General features: G+C 43.5%; 3 protein-coding genes across 3 annotated transcripts; all 3 read left to right on the top strand.

The window, feature by feature from the left end:
- The first annotated feature begins 9,489 nt into the window (after window positions 1–9,489).
- Window positions 9,490–11,711, top strand: LOC123067141 (ER membrane protein complex subunit 6). The gene is made up of 4 exons (XM_044490067.1): window positions 9,490–9,723; window positions 10,520–10,715; window positions 11,257–11,276; window positions 11,418–11,711. The coding sequence occupies exons 1-4, from the start codon at window positions 9,635–9,637 to the stop codon at window positions 11,446–11,448; spliced, it is 336 nt and encodes a 111-aa protein (XP_044346002.1). The 5' UTR covers window positions 9,490–9,634; the 3' UTR covers window positions 11,449–11,711.
- A 383-nt stretch (window positions 11,712–12,094) lies between these two features.
- Window positions 12,095–13,748, top strand: LOC123067119 (50S ribosomal protein L7/L12). The gene is made up of 2 exons (XM_044490052.1): window positions 12,095–12,763; window positions 13,357–13,748. Exon 1 carries the CDS (start codon window positions 12,154–12,156, stop codon window positions 12,742–12,744), a length of 591 nt encoding a protein of 196 aa, XP_044345987.1. The 5' UTR covers window positions 12,095–12,153; the 3' UTR covers window positions 12,745–12,763; window positions 13,357–13,748.
- A 1,483-nt stretch (window positions 13,749–15,231) lies between these two features.
- Window positions 15,232–16,736, top strand: LOC123067129 (disease resistance protein PIK6-NP). The gene is made up of 4 exons (XM_044490060.1): window positions 15,232–15,292; window positions 15,439–15,620; window positions 15,714–15,916; window positions 16,045–16,736. Exons 3-4 carry the CDS (start codon window positions 15,728–15,730, stop codon window positions 16,630–16,632), a joined length of 777 nt encoding a protein of 258 aa, XP_044345995.1. The 5' UTR covers window positions 15,232–15,292; window positions 15,439–15,620; window positions 15,714–15,727; the 3' UTR covers window positions 16,633–16,736.
- Window positions 16,737–20,142: the final 3,406 nt, after the last annotated feature.

Genomic DNA, 20,142 nt, shown 5'->3' with positions numbered 1-20,142 from the left:
TTTGTTAAGGAAAGGCATGTAACATTTTCCTAGAAAGAAAATCAAATTACCTTATGAATCTATTATGAGATCCACTTATGGATTGCCTACCAAAGATGGCAATACCTAGATCTATCCTTGCTTTTTATGCCTAGCTAGGGGCGTTAAACGATAGCGCTTGTTGGGAGGCAACCCAATTTTATTTTTATTCCAGTAATAAATAATTTACCTAGCCTCTGTTTTGGTTGTGTTTTTGTGTTTAATTAGTGTTTGTGCCAAGTAGAACCGTTGGGAAGACTTGGGAAAAGTCTTGATATCTTGCTGTAAAAAAACAGAAACTTTAGCGCTCACGAGAACTGCTGCCATTTTTATGTGGAAAGTGCTATTTATTTAATTATTTTTGTAAATGATTAATAGATAAATTACTCACGTCCAGAAATTTATTTTATAATTTTTGGGGTTCCAGATCTTGTGCTAGTTACAGGTTACTACAGACTGTTCTGTTTTTGACAGATTCTGTTTTTCGTGTGTTGTTTGCTTATTTTGATGAATCTATCGCTAGTAAAATAGTTTATAAACCATATAGAAGTTGGAATACAGTAGGTTTAACACCAATTTAAATAAATAATGAGTTCATTACAGTACCTTGAAGTGGTCTTTTGTTTTCTTTCGCTAACGGAGCTCACGAGATTTTCTACTTTAAGTTTTGTGTTGTGAAGTTTTCAAGATTTTGGGTAAAGATTTGATGGATTATGGAACAAGGAGTGGCAAGAGACTAAGCTTGGGGATGCCCATGGCACCCCCAAGATAATCTAAGGACACCTAAAATCCAAAGCTTGGGGATGCCCCGGAAGGCATCGCCTCTTTCGTCTACTTCCATCGGTAACTTTACTTGGAGCTATATTTTTATTCACCACATGATATGTGTTTTGCTTGGAGCGTCTTGTATGATTTGAGTCTTTGCTTTTTAGTTTACCACAATCATCCTTGCTGTACACACCTTTTGAGAGAGCCATACATGATTTGGAATTTGTTAGAATACTCTATGTGCTTCACTTATATCTTTTGAGTTATATAGTTTTGCTCTAGTACTTCACTTATATCTTTTAGAGCACGGTGGTGGATTTGTTTTATAGAAACTATTGATCTCTCATGCTTCACTTAGATTATTTTGAGAGTCTTAAATAGCATGGTAATTTGCTTAAATAATCCTAATATGCTAGGTATTCTAGATTAGTAAAAAAATTCTTATGAGTGTTTTGAATACTAAGAGAAGTTTGATGCTTGATGATTGTTTTGAGATATGGAGGTAATAATATCAAAGTCATGCTAGTTGAGTAGTTGTAAATTTGAGAAATGCTTGTGTTGAAGTTTGCAAGTCCCGTAGCATGCACGTATGGTAAACGTTATGTAACAAATTTGAAACATGTGGTGTTCTTTGATTGTCCTCCGTATGAGTGGCGGTCGGGGACGAGCGATGGTCTTTTCATACCAATCTATCCCCCTAGGAGCATGCGCGTAGTGCTTGGTTTTTGATGACTTGTAGATTTTTGCAATAAGTATGTGAGTTCTTTATGACTAATGTTGAGTCCATGGATTATACACACTCTCACCCTTCCATCATTGCTAGCCTCTTTGATACTGTGCATTGCCCTTTCTCACATTGAGAGTTGGTGCAAACTTCGCCGGTGCATCCAAACCCCGTGATATGATACGCTCTTTCACACATAAACCTCCTTATATCTTCCTCAAAACAGCCACCATACCTACCTATTATGGCATTTCCATAGCCATTCCGAGATATATTTCCATGCAACTCTCCACCATTCCGTTTATCATGACACATTCATCATTGTCATATTGCTTAGCATGATCATGTAGTTGACATAGTATTTGTGGTAAAGCCACCGTTCATAATTCTTTCATACATGTCACTCTTGGTTCATTGCATATCCCGGTACACCGCCGGAGGCATTCATATAGAGTCATCTTTTGTTCTAGCATCGAGTTGTAATCATTGAGTTGTAAATAAATAGAAGTGTGATGATCATCATTTTCTATAGCATTGTCCTAAGTGAGGAATTAAAAAAAGAGGGGAGAGAAAGGCCATAAAAAAAGAAGTGAAGGCCCAAAAAAGAGAGAAAAAGAGAGAAGGGATAATGCTACTATCCTTTGCCACACTTGTGCTTCAAAGTAGCACCATAATCTTCATGATAGAGAGTCTTTTGTTTTGTCACTTTCACATACTAGTGGGAATTTTTCATTATAGAACTTGGCTTGTATATTCCAACAATGGGCCTCCTCAAGTGCCCTAGGTCTTCGTGAGCAAGCAAGTTTGATGCACACCCACTTAGTTTCTTTTGTTGAGCTTTCATACATTTATAGCTCTAGTGCATCCATTGCATGGCAATCCCTACTCCTTGCATTAACATCAATCGATGGGCATCTCCATAGCCCATTGATTAGCCTCATTGATGTGAGACTTTCTCCTTTTTTGTCTTCTCCACATAACCCCCATCATCATATTCTATTTCACCCATAGTGCTATGTCCATGGCTCGCGCTCATATATTGCGTGAAAGTTTATAGGTTTGAGATTACGTAAGTATGAAACAATTGCTTGGCTTGTCATCTGGGTTGTGCATGATGAGAGCATTCTTGTGTGACGAAAATGGAGCATGACTAAACTATATGATTTTGTAGGGATGAACTTTCTTTGGCCATGTTATTTTGAGAAGACATAATTGCTTAGTTAGTATGCTTGAAGTATTATTATTTTTATGTCAATATGAACTTTTATCTCGAATCTTTCGGATCTGAATATTCATACCACAATTAAGAAGAATTACATTAAAATTATGCCAAGTAGCACTCCGCATCAAAATTATCTTTTTTATCATTTACCTACTTGAGGACGAGCAGGAATTAAGCTTGGGGATGCTTGACACGTCTCCAATGTATCTATAATTTTTGATTGCTCCATGCTATATTATCTATTGTTTCGGACATTATTAGGCTTTATTATCCACTTCTATATTATTTTTGGAACTAACCTATTAGCCGGAGGCCCAGCCCAGAATTGTTGTTTTTTGCCCATTTCAAAGTTTCGTAGAAAAGGAATATCAAACGGAGTCCAAATGGAATGAAACCTTCGGGAACGTGATTTTCGGACCGAACATGATCCGGGAGACTTGGACCCTATGTCAAGAAATAAAGGAGGAAGCCACGAGGTAGGGGGGCGCGCCTACACCCCCCAGGCGCGCCCTCCAACCACGTGGGCCCCCTGTTGCTCCACCGACGTACTCCTTCCTCCTATATATACCTACGTACCCCCAACCGATCAGATATGGAGCCAAAAACCTAATTCCACCACCGCAACCTTCAGTATCCACGAGATCCCATCTTGGGGCCTGTTCCGGAGCTCCACCGGAGGGGGCATCCATCACGGAGGGCTTCTACATCAACACCATAGCCTCTTCGATGAAGTGTGAGTAGTTTACCTCAGACCTTCGGGTCCATAGTTATTAGCTAGATGGCTTCTTCTCTCTTTTTGGATCTCAATACAATGATCTCCCCCTCTCTTGTGGAGATCTATTCGATGTAATCTTCTTTTTGCGGTGTGTTTGTTGAGACCGATGAATTGTGGGTTTATGATCAAGATTATCTATGAACAATATTTGAATCTTCTCTGAATTCTTTTATGTATGATTGGTTATCTTTGCAAGTCTCTTCGAATTATCAGTTTGGTTTGGCCTACTAGATTGATCTTTCTTGCAATGGGAGAAGTGCTTAGCTTTGGGTTCAATCTTGCGGTGTCCTTTCCCAGCGACAGTAGGGGCAACAATGCACGTATTATATTGTTGCCATCGAGGATAACAAGATGGGGTTTTTATCATATTGCATGAATTTATCCCTCTACATCGTGTCATCTTGCTTAAGGCGTTACTCTGTTTTCATGAACTTAATACTCTAGATGCATGCTGGATAGCGGTCGATGAGTGGAGTAATAGTAGTAGATGCAGGCAGGAGTCGGTCTACTTGTCTCGGATGTGATGCCTATATACATGATCATACCTAGATATTCTCATAACTATGCTCAATTCTGTCAATTACTCAATAGTAATTCGTTCACCCACCGTAAAATACTTATGCTCTTGAGAGAAGCCACTAGTGAAACCTATGGCCCCCGGGTCTATCTTCATCATATTAATCTTCCAATACTTAGTTACTTAATTTGCTTTTTTACTTTGCTTTTATTTTACTTTGCATCTTTATCACAAAAATACCAACAAAATATTATCTTATCATATCTATCAGATCTCACTCTCGTACGTGACTGTGAAGGGATTGGCAACCCCTTATCGCGTTGGTTGTGTTTTGTTGAGGTACAAGGGACTCGCGCGTAGCCTCCTACTGGATTGATACCTTGGTTCTCAAAAACTGAGGGAAATACTTACGCTACTTTGCTGCATCATCCTTTCCTCTTCAAGGAAATCCAACGCAGTGCTCAAGAGGTAGCACATGTAGAATTAGCGTCGTGATAGCCGCACCCGCACGATGACTTTTCTTTCCTCAGCCGCTTCATTAGAAAACAAGGAAAGCCATGGCGCATGTCTGCAGCCCGTAATCCACCCATCCACGGAGTGAAGCTCGTCGGCCATCCTCGCGCCGATTGCCTCGTCGCCTACGCTCACTGCTGGTCGCTGCCCTCATCGCCGGTGGTCACCCTTGCAGCACTTGCCCTTGCCGATTCCAGCAGGGGACTGTCGCCGTCATAGTAAAAACACCGCGGCCTTGCAGCACGCCCGATGTCTCTGTCATGGCAGCATCTAGTCGTCGCTGTCGTAGCACGTCCGCCGCAACACCAATGTGTCGTCGGCCGCAGCACTCAGCGTCGCCACTTGCATCATCGGCCGGTTGAAGCTTTTTTTCACACCGGTTGAAGTTTTTTTTACACGCCGATTGAAGCTTTTTCCACATGTTGAAGCTTTTTGCCGATGCCGGTTGAAGCTTTTTCCACCGTTGCTTGAAGCTTTTCCACCGCCGGTTGAGGCTTTTTCCATGGTTGAAGCTTTCTTCCACAAGTTGAAACTTTTCTCTCATGTGGGTTGAAGCTTTTCCAATCAACAGTTAAAACTTTTCCTGCAAACCGTGGTATCGTAAGTTTCGTTTCCGGTTGTCATACCGCAGACGGTGGGAAAGAAGATCCGGTAAACACATACGAGATAATTAAACTAGCAGTTCACGCCACATTACATCACCGGAGTTCATATGAAAGACAGAGTTCATACTATAGCTTAACATAATAAAAAAACTAAATCTATGCATCATCATCATCACTGGGCTTCTTAACTTGGAGGTGGCACTTCATCAGAGAGTTGGAGAGGACCAAGCTAGCAGTGGAGTTGCCAACATGCTCAAAGTGCTTGCAACGTTGAGTAGAAAGAAGCATGCCCAGGAAATTAATGCGTGCTTAGGGAGGCCCTTTGCTCAAAGAGCAAGTACTCTTTCGGTTATACTATAAGGCCTCCTTTGGTTCATAGGGTAGGAAAATCATAGGAATAGGAAAGTCATAGGAAATGAGATGACATGTATCTCAAATCCTATGAGTAAGAATAGAAAAGGAGATGCCCTTTGATTCACATCATATGATTTTTTTCATTGAGTCCAGGCGAATTCAACATGACAATGTGTACCCAAAACCCGCGAACCCGGCGGGTAAAAACCCTATTAAGGTAACGGTTTGGGACAAATAAATACCCATGGGTTTATAATGGAAAAAAATTGTATCCATCAGGTAAACCGGGTATGGGTATGGAAATGCAATACCCATACCCGCGCACCCGCGTACCCGCATACCCATATATTAGTTTCTTCTAACAGTAGGCTCCATGTGTCATTCACTAAAGAACTTAGTAATTGTATCCTAGACTAACACAACCACTAACCTCGACCCAAAATCCTCTCCCTGACGCATGTGCATGATCTTGTTTAAATGCATTGATCTTGTTTTCTGAACTGCCAGTTTTGTTAATCTTATTATATAGTCTCCTTCGGTTGATTAGTTTGAAATAGGGGATGCAGAAGTACCTTCAATAAAAGAAAATTGTGTCCGTCTTATTTGTCTTGTAATTGAAAAAAAAGAATAGGTGAGAATGTTTCTCTAAAAGTTCACGTACAGGCTACTCATTTAGAGACATTAAAACTGCACATTTTTCCAGCCCTCTCAGGCCATCAACGTCCCTTGTTGTCCGATCGTCCAATTAAGCATTTTCGGTCATCGGATTAGGTGTGAATCGTGCCTAATCTCATTTCGTTCGCTAATATCGATCCCACACCGTACTGGGCCGCTGCTCCGATTAGGTGTGAAGCATGATTTTACCGCGTGTATATGAGATTTCCTCATACTACAGACTAATTTATGGTTATGTTTATGCAAATTTAATATGTTTCATGTGATAATATATTTACGAAAATTCCTATCATTTAGTTGTACAAATAGATAGGCGCCATCAGTGATCTAGTCCATGTATATAATTGGACATTGTTTAGTGTGATATATTTCATGATTATTGCTATCCATTTCTGAAAATTAATATCATTCTTTTTATTTCATCGCGCAACAAATCATCATCTATATGTGCTCAAATGCTAAAATGTGGTATATATGTACTGAAATGTTGAAGACTACATGCTGAAAATGTTGCGTATATATGTGTAAATGTTGAAAAAATACATGATGAAGTGTGAATTGGGTAAGGTCATCGAGATGGGTATTTTTTACCCGTGGGTATTACCCGCACTCGACCGGGTACGGGTATGGGAACAGTTTGAAACCTGAGGTGCGGGTATGGGCGAAAAATAATGAGACGGGTACGGGTTTGGGCAACCATTACCCGCACCCGAACTCGGCGGGTGCCATGTTAAAGGCTAATGTTTATTTTTCTATTATGAAGGATAGGAAGAATTTCTCCATAGAAATAAGATTCCATTCTACAAACTAAAGGGCTATAAAGGAATTTTTTCTATAGAAATCATATCCTATGAAATTCCTACAAGATTCTCCTAAACCAAAGAAGGCGTTGGGCTTCTCGCGTGGAGTACAAATGATGGACAACAGATGCTTGCCAAGTGCTGTCTCCTTCACCCACCATGTCGTATGTTGTGCAACTAGGAGAAGGAGTTGATGGACCATCTAGCCACCGCGCCGTTTGATAGTGGGTCCTTTCCTGGATTCAACCGACCGTTCATCACCCCTGAAGCTCGGGTCATGGACCGACGACATGAGGCTAGCTACCCACTTCGCACCCACCGTTGGATGTAAGAGGGCATGTCCACGGTGATCATGCCGAGGGGTGGTTTTAGCACAGGTGAAATTTGAAGATTCTTCTCAAAACGGCTAGGAAGGTATATGTGGGTGCAATATGTATTTTGTGTACGTGATTTGGTTTCACCTATATTATTTTTGATGCAGAACCTCTTTTAATAGTACAGATTTCTTACAGTCAAAGAAATAAAAAGCGTCAGCAATGTTGTCTTCGATCTTTTCTTCCCATCTTGTGTCATATAAATATGCTTGTATAGCTCAAGCACACAGTTAGTCCATAAATTACGTTGCCATCAATACCAAAACACTTAAGGCGCAAAATGGCCTTTCAGCGTCCTCATCGGCTGGAGGTCGATGCCTATCAACTATCATGGTGATGGGACTTGGACTTATTAGTACGTCGGGAAGCCGTACTACCCAGATTACTGGAAGTTGCGATATTACTCTTGGATTTTAGCGCATGCATGCGGATTTCCCACCACTTCCTGTCTAAAAGCCCGTGAGGTATAACTCTGCCGAGCTCCCGGGCAGCCGCATGCAAATTCTTTGCCCGTGTGCAGCGAGAAGTCGTATTAGGCTCTGCAGTCCTCTCGATGTCCTGCTTCGCCCATGTGCCTCCAAGGCGAGCTCATTCCTTGCTGCCATCAGCATGAATGTACTCTTCAGATTCTCCTTTTGTCTAATGATTTCATTCTTCACTTGATACTTTTTAAGATCTCTATGAAACTAACATGCGATTGGTAACTATGTTTGATTCTAGGTTGCCATATTCTACATACATAGTACTCCCTCCGTAAACTAATATAAGAGTGTTTAGATCACTACTTTAGTTATCTAAACACTCTTATATTTCTTTACAAAGGGAGTACAATAAAGAGAAAATGAATTATTATTTGAAGAGTCCGTACATTGTTCATTTTGTTAAACATTGTTAATTGCCCGTAGCAGCACATGGATATTATGCTAGTTTTAGTGTTAAAACTTGTATAGTTGAAACATTTTTAAAATCTAAAGGTACAATGTCAGTTGCTTCAGATCTATCAAAGGGTCCAACGCCGATGAATATGGCCCGCGAGCACTGGTCCTTAGGGGCATATGCACGAAGACTTCCCATCTTTCATCAATATGGTCAAGCCGGCTCCGACGAGGCAACGACGACATTGACGCGTCGACTGCTCGTTCTACTAGCAGTGGTGGTTGTCCGTTGGTCTAGAGATCTGGATGCAATTTTTTATTATGTTTAAGGTGCCTTTTTTACTTCTGATGAATTTTATAATATATCTAAATCTTTTTCGCAATAAAATAAATTATATCGTAGGTGTGCAATTGAGGGTACTCAACTTAAACAGTGAACCATTGATACAAGCTGCAGAGGTACCTTTGTATAGGACAATTAATGTGGGGCAGAGGTAGTAGAAATTTTTTCTATACAATTATAGCCAAACAGATTTCTCCCCTCAATTTTATCACAAAATATAAAAGGACAGACTTGAACCTAGGGATAGTTCTATATTTTTTATTTTAGGGGTCTATCTGCAAAGTTTTCAGGATATTCGTGCTTTTTCTGGTCAATCTTTTAGCTTCCATCGTGTGTTTGGCTATGTAGCTTTATTTTCTATCAGTGAAATGAATTACGTGGTTGCTCTAAATAAACGTACTTGAGGCGGAACTAAGTGCCTGTATGGAAGGCATGTCCCTTGCACTGGAGTGGAGTCGGCAGGATGCCCTTGTTGAAACAAATTCCATGAAGGTCGTTAAGATGATTAATAATCCATCTCGAGATAGCTCACAGCTGGGTCATCTAGTTGAGCACGTGAAGCATCTCATGAAGCAAGTGAGGCGTTTCGTTGTCAACAAAATCTCCCAGGAAATGAACCAAGCGAGCGATCTACTTGCTCGTTTTGGTCGTCTAGAGGAACGAACGGTAGTTTGGTTAGGATCAGTGCCTGATAAAATATTAGACCTCATCCTACGAGATTGTAATGTGACTATTATTCAAACAATACAATCCCTTTACCCCGCAAAAAAATAAAAAAAAATAAACGCACTTTGACAAAGTCCAAACTCCTTTTGCTCATATTTTTTCCAAGCAACTCTTCAAAACAAGTAGTATACGATAGGATTTCCCTAAAAAGAAGTAGACGGTAGGATTCCTGAAAAAGAGAAAAGGCCGAGGACCAGCAGGCGAAAAACCCCCTAAGACCTCCCTCAGAAAAAAAAAAACACTACGACCCAACCCCGTCCCTGTGCAGTCGAGCCGTCCAGATCGCTGCCGCGCCAGACTCTCCGCCCCCAAATCTCGCCCGGAGAAAAGAGAGATTTCGCGGCGATGGCGGCGGCCGGCGGCACCTCCTCCGACGATGTCCCCGTCATCCAGGCGGAGAACCTCACCAGCAACGTCAGGTCCATCCTCTACAGGTACGCGCCCCTCTCTTCCGCGCACCCCCCTTCTCTTCCCGTTGGGTTCGGCGGTGAACTCGATCTGATCTGGACTCTGGAGGTGTGCTCAGTTTAGGATTTTTTTAGCTTGTTCAGGTTTGATCCGAGCGTATCTCGTGGATCATTAGCGTAATTGCTGGCCGCTGGATGTTCTAGTACAAGTATTCGAGGGAAGGGACGAGGGGAGTTGATTTTTTTTTTTCGTTTTTGAGCAAGGGGACGACGACTTTGGAATTAGTGGTTCTCCTGGAACTATGATGCGCTAACAACTTTACACAGTGAATTGGAACCTTTGGTAGCTGGGTGGTGGGCTGATTTAAAAGGATTTGCTTAGATTTTCCTGCTAGGTTGAGATGCACTGTACCCGGAACAGCCTTAAAATTGGTGAACAGCAAAGCTAAACTGGTGAAGTGATTTGATCTGGTGGGCATGCCTCTTAGATGGTAGATCCACTAGGTGTATCTAGTTTTCAAGTGGTATAGAAGTGATGCTCTTGTTGGCTCTCTGTGCTTGAGACTCGTATGGAAAGCTGTTTATAGACAGTCTAATTACAGTTCAATAACTATTTTAACTTGTTTGGTTGGTGGTGGACATACATAATACTGTAGTTACAGGCTTCAAGCACTGATTGTTTTCTGTGTGATGTACACTATCCAGTTTCCTGTTTCCATTTTGGTGATAACACCTTTTCGACTATAAGGAATTACCCTAGACGTTATCTGCTATTTAACCAAACATGGTTTGTCCTGAACATGATGATTTGTTCGTTTTACAGTCGGACATTCTTGTCGATCATCAGTGGAGTTGTTGCTGGTATCTGGGGGTTCACGGGTCTGACGGGCTTCGTCTTCTACTTTCTGATAATGATGGTAGCATCTATTGGGCTCTTGGCAAAGTCAAAGTTCTCAGTCCACACGTACTTTGATAGTTGGAGCAGGATTTTAGTCGAAGGGGTTTTGGCCGGCCTTATGGTAAGCATTGTTGCCATCATGAGTATTCTGTGGTTTACACCCTAACTGCATAAACATTTTGACCCTTGGATGCTATTTTATATACTGTTGAAATATGTCATGTACAAACACTATTACCCGTCTTTGGTTTTAGTCTAAATTAATCTAGGAAGCTATTGAATATTGAGTTGGATCCAGATGAGTTCTTATTTGGTACGGCTGTAAAAACCTGAAGTTAGGACTAGGAGTTATACAAGTATGTACAAGTCTAATTTGACACTATGTTGAAAGATTAATTGTAGCTTTAGATAATGCAGTAGGGCCACAATCATGAATAATAGTGAAACTTGGGAGGAATATTATCTATAGTATCTATGTTATAATGGCCACTCATGTCCGTCGATAGATGTTTCAAAATGATCCAAACACAACTGTTCATTCTACTCAATTGCCATTTGTATTCTTTATGTTCTCGTTTTCAAGTTTATCTTATAATATTTGCTCACTACAATGAGCTTTTGCTTTGCGTGATGTTCTAACATCGTGAATTTTTCATTTGCAGTCCTTCGTGCTGTTCTGGACGTATCCTTGATAAATTAATATGTGCTATTCTTTTTGAATATATCAAGCCCTTTTACTGCTTTTGTGTACCCACCCCCATCCTATTTTAACCGTTCCTCTGTTGATATATTTTTGCTTGAGTTCATCCTTGACATCTACCAGATTTGCGTACGATATCGTCCACATTTTCTGAGTTCTGATGGAAGGAGAGTCTGATGAACGCAACATGCTGCATCTTGTGATGGAAGGAGCTAATGTCAGATGAACCAAGCATATGCAAGATTTCCCCTTAACATGATGGAACAATGGAGTCTCATCGTTATCCGTTTTTGTTGTTAGTTACTACTATTACTGTCTAGTTTGGTGAACTGCAACATTGTATATGCCTATTTGATGGCCAGTGTATCAGATATCACGGTGTAAACACCACACTTAAATTCATTTACCCATGTCGTAGCTCGCCTGATGATCCAAAACAATTACATCACATCATTTCCTGCGTTCATGCTGTTGAATCACTTGCGATGAAAATGCTATTAATCTTATAGGCAATGGCTTCTAAATGTGTCCTCATTTGTTGTATATAATTCGGTTCACTTGCTTCTTAAAAACAACATATAATCTGTCTTGTGTTTTTGATCCTTTTTTGTCAAAATCTTGTGTTTTTTAGCTGATTTTGATTGATTTATTTTCAATTTTTTGAGATTATATACTACTGCTGCTTTATTTTTTGAGAGAGAAGCATGACCTCATGTAACATAATGGGCTCATTGGGCTGGGTTTACTTCATGGGCCTAAGTCCAGATCCAAAGTCACAGGCCATGGTTTCATTTCCAAAACCCAATTCCCACAGAGCATCGCTCCCACTGGACCCAGAACCCTAACCTCCCTCTCCACCATGGCCTCCTCCCTCCTCCGCTCCGGCCAGCGCCTCCTCCGCCACCACCGCGGCCGCCTCCCCGCGGCCTTCTCCACGGCGGCCGCCGAGGAGCTCATCGACGTGCGCAAGCTGCCCACCGACTACGACCCCTCCACCTTCGACCCGACCGCGCCGCCGTCCCGCCCGCCGCCCTCCGACCGCGTCTGGCGCCTGGTCGACGACGTCTCCGCCCTCACCCTCGCAGAGGCCGCCGAGCTCTCCGCCCTCCTGCTCCGCCGCCTCGACATCCCCTCCGCGCCGCCCATCGCCATCCTCAACTCCGCCGCGGGCCTCGGCGGCGGCGGCGCGGCGGCCGCCGGCGCGGCCGGCGACAAGCCGGCGGCCGCGGCCGAGAAGACGGTCTTCGAGCTGCGGCTCGACTCGTTCGACGCGGCGAGCAAGATCAAGGTGATCAAGGAGATCCGGACGTTCACGGACCTCGGGCTCAAGGAGGCCAAGGAGCTGGTGGAGAAGGCCCCTGCCGTGATCAAGGGAGGGTTGTCCAAGGAGGAGGCCGAGAAGATCGTTGAGCGGATGAAGGCCCTCGGCGCCAAGGTCGTCATGGACTGATCGGCCCCTGCATTTCGAGGTGAGATGAGATCTCTCTCGCGGAATTGGGAACTCAGATTAGCTTGAGCCGGCACATTGATGACTTGCTGTAGTGAAATTGTCGAGAAACTGATGGCCCTTTCACCTATATGGTTGTTGCTACCTAGGATGTTGCCCATCACATTTCATTATGATGCAATGCCTTGCTGTCTAATCCAGTAATGTACCCACAATCGCATTTCATTATGATGCAATGTGTGCCATTTGATTGCATTATTTCGCTGTGATCCTAGTAAGCAATGTGTGACATTTGATTGCATTGTTTCGCTGTGATCCTAATAACCCTTGCTGTTTAATCGCAACTGCACATTTCTGGATTTACAACTGTCCATTTGTCAGCAAGTCGAGTTATCGATTTCAGATGTATATGCAAATGTCTACTTTCTGCTGTGTTCCGTATGGATAAAATAAAGGCCGCTCTACCTTGAATGGAACTGAATCCTTGTGTGTTGGTGTATATTAATTTTCTTATTCGCACATATATCACAAATGCTGCGTTCCACTATTCCATAGAAAGAAGGAAGTAATTGTGCATTATGTATGCAAATTTAATTCTGCTCCTCATATCTGCAGGCACTGCTGAATGTATGAACCATATGACCACCATGGTTGATTGCTGCGAGCATTGTGGGACTGTCAGTGCCAATTGAATCTTTTCAGGCTCAAAGGTCACAATGCTGGATTCTCTTAGTTGCCTTCACTCTTATTTTGTTGATGAATTTTCTGTCCCTAACACGAAATGTGGAATAAAATATTTTGAAAAATCAGATAAGAAACATGTGCTGACATGCATTTGGTTTCTTGTTAGAAGTACTATGGTGCACTGCCCTTCCTTGGCTCTGTGATCTGCTTGTGTTGTGGCAAAAGATTCAATTTTGGTGTAATGTGGTGGCCAGTTAACCAACTACAGATTTGTACACTGGATTATTATGCAGTTATAAAACATGGTCAACCAATTGTTACCATACATTTGAGTTTGTGATATCATGCTCCTGGCTTCCAACCAAACTGCAACTGTGGCCACTATGAGCACCACTAGTCTCCAGCAAATTCTTCTCTTTATGTATACATTGACATCTCTCGGAGCAAAAAGGAGAAAAAGAGTCCCCTCCGCAATGCCAAGGATGCTTTTGTTGTTCCTTTTGGTGTTTCATGTGGAGTAGCTAGCCTGAGATAGGGGTTCAAAGCAGCCTGACATTAATATGCAGGGTTCAAAACAGTCTGAGAGGCAGAAAACGTGGGTTCAACAGAACAAGAGCTGCCTCCCAGATTGTTCAGGATGCTAGCTACTTCGACATGAAACAACAAAAGGATGAAGACGTACTAATCTGCTGCTGCTGTAATTATCACTGTAATTACCCTTACACGGACTACGTGGACATGTCTGCCTGCATCCCTACAGGTGGTTCAACTATCACTGTCTCCGCTATCCGCTTAACCTCTCACTCGTGTAGGAAGCAATCATCAATGCTGAACTGGGCGATGAGTTGTTCTTCTGCTGATTGGTTCAACGCCTGCAGGTCAATCCGAGAGAGTGTTATTTTAAATAAACAAACCATCCATGAAAAAAAGGAGGGAGCACCTAAGAAATAATTTAGAGGCCAACAACCTGCTGGTGTAGGGGCCCTGTTGGAGATGCTCTAAGAAAACAAATGACTAATCCTTCCATGCAAAGCCATATTATATGCTGGCGTAGTGCTACTAGTAGCTGTTGCCTCCTCTGTTAATGATGTAACCAATTCATTAGCCATAAAATAGACACAACCTGCCTCGCCCGTTGACCTCCTAACCACGCTCCTCAGCCTTACTTGGTAGTCCCATCGACATCTCTGATCTCGTTTCTTGGTGTTGTATCTTTGGCGACTCCATTCTTCAATGCGGCTGAACAAGAAGTGGTTGTTGATTTCTATCAAGGTTTGTTCTTTTTTCCCCTTCTCTCCCTTGGGTTGAGCTTTTGAATTGGAATTTGTGCTTTTCTGGTCTGATTGAGTACTTGATCTATTGTTGTTGTTCCAGACTTGTGATCGAGCCAGCTTGCATTTGGTTGCAGAAATATTATTTACCTGCAGATCGACCGAGCTGCTACAGCTCTTGTTTACCTAGCATCGCAGCAGGTAAATCTTTTGAGCTAGTTTGGATTCTCCAGTTCAATGGCATGTTCAACAATGGTAAAATAGACACTGCTAACCTACGGTAGCTCCTAACCACACTACTCAGCCTTACTTGGTCATCCCCTGTCCATCTGGACCAACTAGTCTTAATCTCTTTTCTTGGTGTGGTATTCCAGCGACTCCATTCTTCATTGCGGTTGAACAAGAAGTGGCTGTTGATTTCTGTCAAGGTTTGCCTTTTTCTCTTCTCTCCCCTGGGTTAAGCTTTTGAATTGGAAGTTTGTGTTTTTTTGGTCCGAGTGAGTTCTTGATCTATTGTTGTTGTTCCAGGCTTGAGATCTAACCAGCTTGGTTGCGGAAATCTTGGGTGCATTGTTGGTCGGGGAACTTGATCTGTGGTGCGCGCTCTCTTCTCCTGCGGTTCGGGCACACTTCTTATTTACCTCGCATCGCAGCAGATAAATCTTTTGAGCTAGTTTGGTTGTTTTAGAGTACGATGGTATGGTTCACCAATAGTAAGAACTTCAATTTTCACCTCTCTTAGCGATGGGCTAGCCGGCTGTGGGCATCCAGGAGCTGGTGGCCTGTCGAGCGGGTGTGCCCGAACTGATTCACCTGCTCATCCTTGGGAAACAGAGTTGACTTTTGAAAGATGTAAACGCTACCACATAGATGGAACAGATCCAGATGTTTCAAGTCTGAATGAATGTGCAGCACAAACCAAAGGTAATGCCTTACGTACTTACACGGAATCAAGTTATGGTTGATGTGCTTTGGCATTTTCATACTAAGAAATGCCAACGAAAATTAACATGGCAGATCGAGCGACTGTGATGGAGGCCGTGGTGAGCGCCTCCCACGGCGCCGTGCAGATCCTGTTGAGGAAGCTCGGCAACATCCTCGCCACCAAATACACGCTTCTCCGCGGCATTCGTGGGGAGATCCAGGAGCTCAAGGATGTGCTCGAGAGCATGACTGCGTGCCTCCGCGACCTCGCAGACGATGATGATCACAACGAACAAGTACTGCAAATGCTAGTTGATGGATCTTTTTAGTTGAACTCTTTGATAGCAAGGAAAACATGTCTCTTGTAATGAGACGAGACAAACACTGGCATGATTAACTGATGTGCTCATTCATATACGTGCAGACTAGGACTTGGATGAAACAAGTGAGGGAGGCCGCGTTTGATGTGGAGGACTGTATGGACAGGTTCTGCCATCACCTCAGCGAGAATCATGGAGACCGTCAAGGACTCCTGGAATACCTCCATAGGATGTTCAACATGGTGCGAACATTGAGGGTGCGGCACAAGATGGCTACCGATATCCAGGGCCTCAAATCTCGTGCCCAGAAAGTGAGTGATCGGAGGCTCAGGTACACATACACTCTAGGTGACTCTGCTGGACGGTCGGGCAGAGCGCTTGATACTTACAGCCACCTCGACAACCTGGACCGCTGGCTGCCTGCAATCCATGATGACGGGTCTGGGCTAGTCGGTAGGACTGGACACGAGCCGAGCCGAGCCGAGCTTGATCCGAGCCTGGCTTTGGCTCGCTCTGGAGCGGCTCGGCTCGGCTCGCTCAGCCAACGAGCCGACTTCAGGCGGCTCGACTCGCTTCAGCTATGGCTCGGCTCATACCGAGCCGGCTCGAAAGCCATTTGCCCCCAGAAGTACAGAACCTCTGTATATAGTCCAGTCTTGATTTTTTTTGCAGCAATTAAACCCATATTTTGAAAAGCAAACTGTTTATATTGCTAAAAGTGGAACATTCAGCAGTCTATTATTTTAAGAAAAGTTCATAGTAATGAAAAATAAGCTTTCGTCTATGAATTCTTCTACCAAAATTGTAATAATGGAATAGATATGAGAGAAAGAATTCACCAGCATTTCTATTTTTGGACAACACTTGCTTTGAACTTTACACAGCAAAGCATCAAATATTGACAGCCACACGAAGAAATTTTGCATAGCACAAAACTTACCACTTTGACATAAAAACCGAGAAAATGTTGACAGCGAAACAATGACTAGCGAAAACTACATAATACCAAGTTCATAGTTCATCACTAGTTCACAACAACATCGTTAAAAGTGCATGGTTCAACGCAACATCATTCAAGGACCGTAGTTCATCACAACAAACACATAATCCAAACTTCATCACAACAAACACATAATTCGAAGTTCATGACAACAAAAGAAATGGCTCGAGACGATCACGTTGCCCTCAACAATCCACATGACAAGATCATGTAGACATCCACCTTCAAAGTAGCAAGAGCAACACCAACATGACGATTATCTACATGTAACACAGATTTGGAAACATATTGGGATCATGTAAAGATATGAAAACTAAAACATGTCAAAAGAATAGTTACCAATTGTTGTTATCCCCCACATCAACAATCTTGGGCAACTTGATATTCTCAACATCGTCCTCCTCATCTTCATCTCTCTCCTAATTATTTGGAAGTTAGCCACATACAAGAAATAGACAGAAACCATAGAAGAAAAGATAGGAGTCATACCATCACATGAAGTCCTTGTGAGAACCTTTGATATAACTAGCACCACACACCAAGGCTTCCACCATTTCTGGTTTTAGAGAACTCTTGTAGTCATCTAAAACCACACAAGTAGACATATCTAAGTTCAAGGATAGGATGACAAGTTAACATCCAATGTAACAAGTAGACATACCTAAAACTCTTCCACCCGTGCTAAAAGTTGATTCCGAAGACACGGAGGTAGCCGGGACAGTCAAGAACCTCTTTGCCATCATTGCCAATACGGGGTATCTAGGTGCATTTACCCTCCACCAATCAAGAAGATTGAACATAGGATCCATTGCCTCATTCAAGTCATCTAGATAGTTTCTAAGCTCACTTTTTGATGGTGTTGATGAAGTTGCTGATAAGAAGGACCGAAACTCACAATCCATAAGTGGCATCGAGGTACTTGTGTTGCAATTGTTCTTGGCTGATGATCCACTAGCTCTTTCTTCAGCTTTCTTATTTTTCGCAACAAACTTCTCATACAATGTGTCCAACTCTCCGCGCACAATATTCTTCTCAGTATTTGCTTTCCCCACATCATACATTTGGTGATAGCACCACTCAACATACCTCATCTTGTACCTTGGGTCCAAGATGGTAGCAAGCACCATGACATTGTTCGGCTCATCCCAATACTTGTCAAATTTATCCATCATTGCATCACCCATTTTCTTGTAGCATTCATCATCATGAGCCATGGCTTTTCTCAAAGTAATCTTGATGCTGACAATGTGAGGGTAGAATATGTTGGAGGTGGGATATAATTGCCTTGAAAACGCAGTTGTCACACGAGATAAAGAGAGGAGCAATGGCTTAATAACTTCAAACTTGTCCCATTCTTCTTTTTCCGGCTCCCATTGATAGTTGGCATTTGAAGCTGCATAAGAGGACAAGGCTTCCCTATACGGGCAAGCTGTATCAAGCATCTGGTACGTTGAACTCCACCGCGTGACACAATCAAGATGCAAATGGTTGCCAACCTCAACACCCAATATTTTGCAAGTCTCAACAAACTTGTGGAGGCGACTCGGTGACTTCTTGAAATACTTAACCGTCTCTCTCAAATTCTCTATCAAAGGGGCCATGATGGTTGTCCCATCTTGCACCACCAAGTTGATAATGTGTGCACAACAACGGACATGGAAATATTTGGCTTCAAAGTCCGTACCTAAAAAAAACAGCAAGCATTGTTGGGGAACGTTGCAGAAAACAAAAATTTTCCGACGGTTTCACCAAGATCCATCTATGAGTTCATCTAGCAACGAGTGATCGGATGCATCTACATACCTTTGTAGATCGCGAGCGGAAGCGTTCAAAGAACGGGGATGAGGTAGTCGAACACGACGTGATCCAAATCACCGGAGATCCTAGCACCGAACGGACGGCACCTCCGCGTTCAACACACGTACGGTCAGCGTAACATCTCCTTCTTCTTGATCCAGCAAGAGGGAAGGAGAGATTGAGGAAGATGGCTCCAGCAGCAGCACGACGGCGTGGTGGTGATGGAGCTGCAGTACTCCGTCAGGGCTTCGCCAAGCGCTATGGAGGAGGAGGAGGTGTTGGAGAGGGAGAAGGAGGCAACCAAAGGCATGGATGAAAAAGCCCTCCTTCCCCCACTATATATAGGAGGGCCTAGGGGGGGGGGGCGCCGGCCCTAGGAGATCCAATCTCCTAGGGGGGCGGCGGCCAAGGGAGGTTTCCCTCCCCCCCAAGGCACCTAGGGGTGCCTTCCACTTGTGGGACTCTTCCCCTTTGGAAACCCTAGGCGCATGGGCCCCTTGGGGCCGGTGCCCTTGGCCCATGTAGGCCAAGGCGCACCCCCTCACAGCCCATGTGGCCCCCGGGGCAGGTGGACCCACCCGGTGGACCCCCGGGACCCTTCCGGTGGTCCCGGTACAATACCGGTGACCCCGAAACTTGTCCCGATGGCCGAAACAGCACTTCCTATATATAATTCTTTACCTCCGGACCATTCCGGAACTCCTCGTGACGTCCGGGATCTCATCCGGGACTCCGAACAACATTTGGGTTACTGCATATACATATCCCTACAACCCTAGTGTCACCGAACCTTAAGTGTGTAGACCCTACGGGTTCGGGAGATATGTAGACATGACCGAGACGACTCTCCGGTCAATAATCAACAGCGGGATCTGGATACCCATGTTGGCTCCCACATACTCCACGATGATCTCATCGGATGAACCACGATGTCGAGGATTCAAGCAACCCCGTATACAGTTCCCTTTGTCAATCGGTATGTTACTTGCCCGAGATCCGATCGTCGGTATCCCAATACCTCGTTCAATCTCGTTACCGGCAAGTCACTTTACTCGTACCGTAATGCATGATCCCGTGACCAGACACTTGGTCACTTTGAGCTCATTATGATGATGCATTACCGAGTGGGCCCAGTGATACCTCTCCGTTATACGGAGTGACAAATCCCAGTCTTGATCCGTGTTAACCCAACAGACACTTTCGGAGATACCCGTAGTCTACCTTTATAGTCACCCAGTTACGTTGTGACGTTTGGTATACCCAAAGCACTCCTACGGTATCCGGGAGTTGCACGATCTCATGGTCTAAGGAAAAGATACTTGACATTGGAAAACTCTAGCAAACGAACTATACGATCTTTAAGCTATGTTTAGGATTGGGTCTTGTCCATCACATCATTCTCCTA

Source organism: Triticum aestivum, chromosome 1A, assembly GCF_018294505.1.
Source record: "Triticum aestivum cultivar Chinese Spring chromosome 1A, IWGSC CS RefSeq v2.1, whole genome shotgun sequence".
NCBI classification, from domain to species: Eukaryota; Viridiplantae; Streptophyta; class Magnoliopsida; order Poales; family Poaceae; genus Triticum; species Triticum aestivum.
Note: the sequence above shows the minus strand (reverse complement) of the source record. Positions and strands in the feature narration are given on the sequence as shown.

What these genes read in the sequence shown, in the direction of transcription:
- LOC123067119 (XM_044490052.1), top strand. Translation starts at nt 12,154, where the DNA reads ATGGCCTCCTCCCTCCTCCGCTCCGGCCAGCGCCTCCTCCGCCACCAC.
- LOC123067141 (XM_044490067.1), top strand. Translation starts at nt 9,635, where the DNA reads ATGGCGGCGGCCGGCGGCACCTCCTCCGACGATGTCCCCGTCATCCAG. An exon ending in GGGTTTTGGCCGGCCTTATG is followed by an intron (nt 10,716 to 11,256) that starts GTAAGCATTGTT and finishes TTTCATTTGCAG; the next exon opens with TCCTTCGTGCTGTTCTGGAC. An exon ending in TCCTTCGTGCTGTTCTGGAC is followed by an intron (nt 11,277 to 11,417) that starts GTATCCTTGATA and finishes GACATCTACCAG; the next exon opens with ATTTGCGTACGATATCGTCC.
- LOC123067129 (XM_044490060.1), top strand. Translation starts at nt 15,728, where the DNA reads ATGGAGGCCGTGGTGAGCGCCTCCCACGGCGCCGTGCAGATCCTGTTG. An exon ending in ATGATGATCACAACGAACAA is followed by an intron (nt 15,917 to 16,044) that starts GTACTGCAAATG and finishes ATATACGTGCAG; the next exon opens with ACTAGGACTTGGATGAAACA.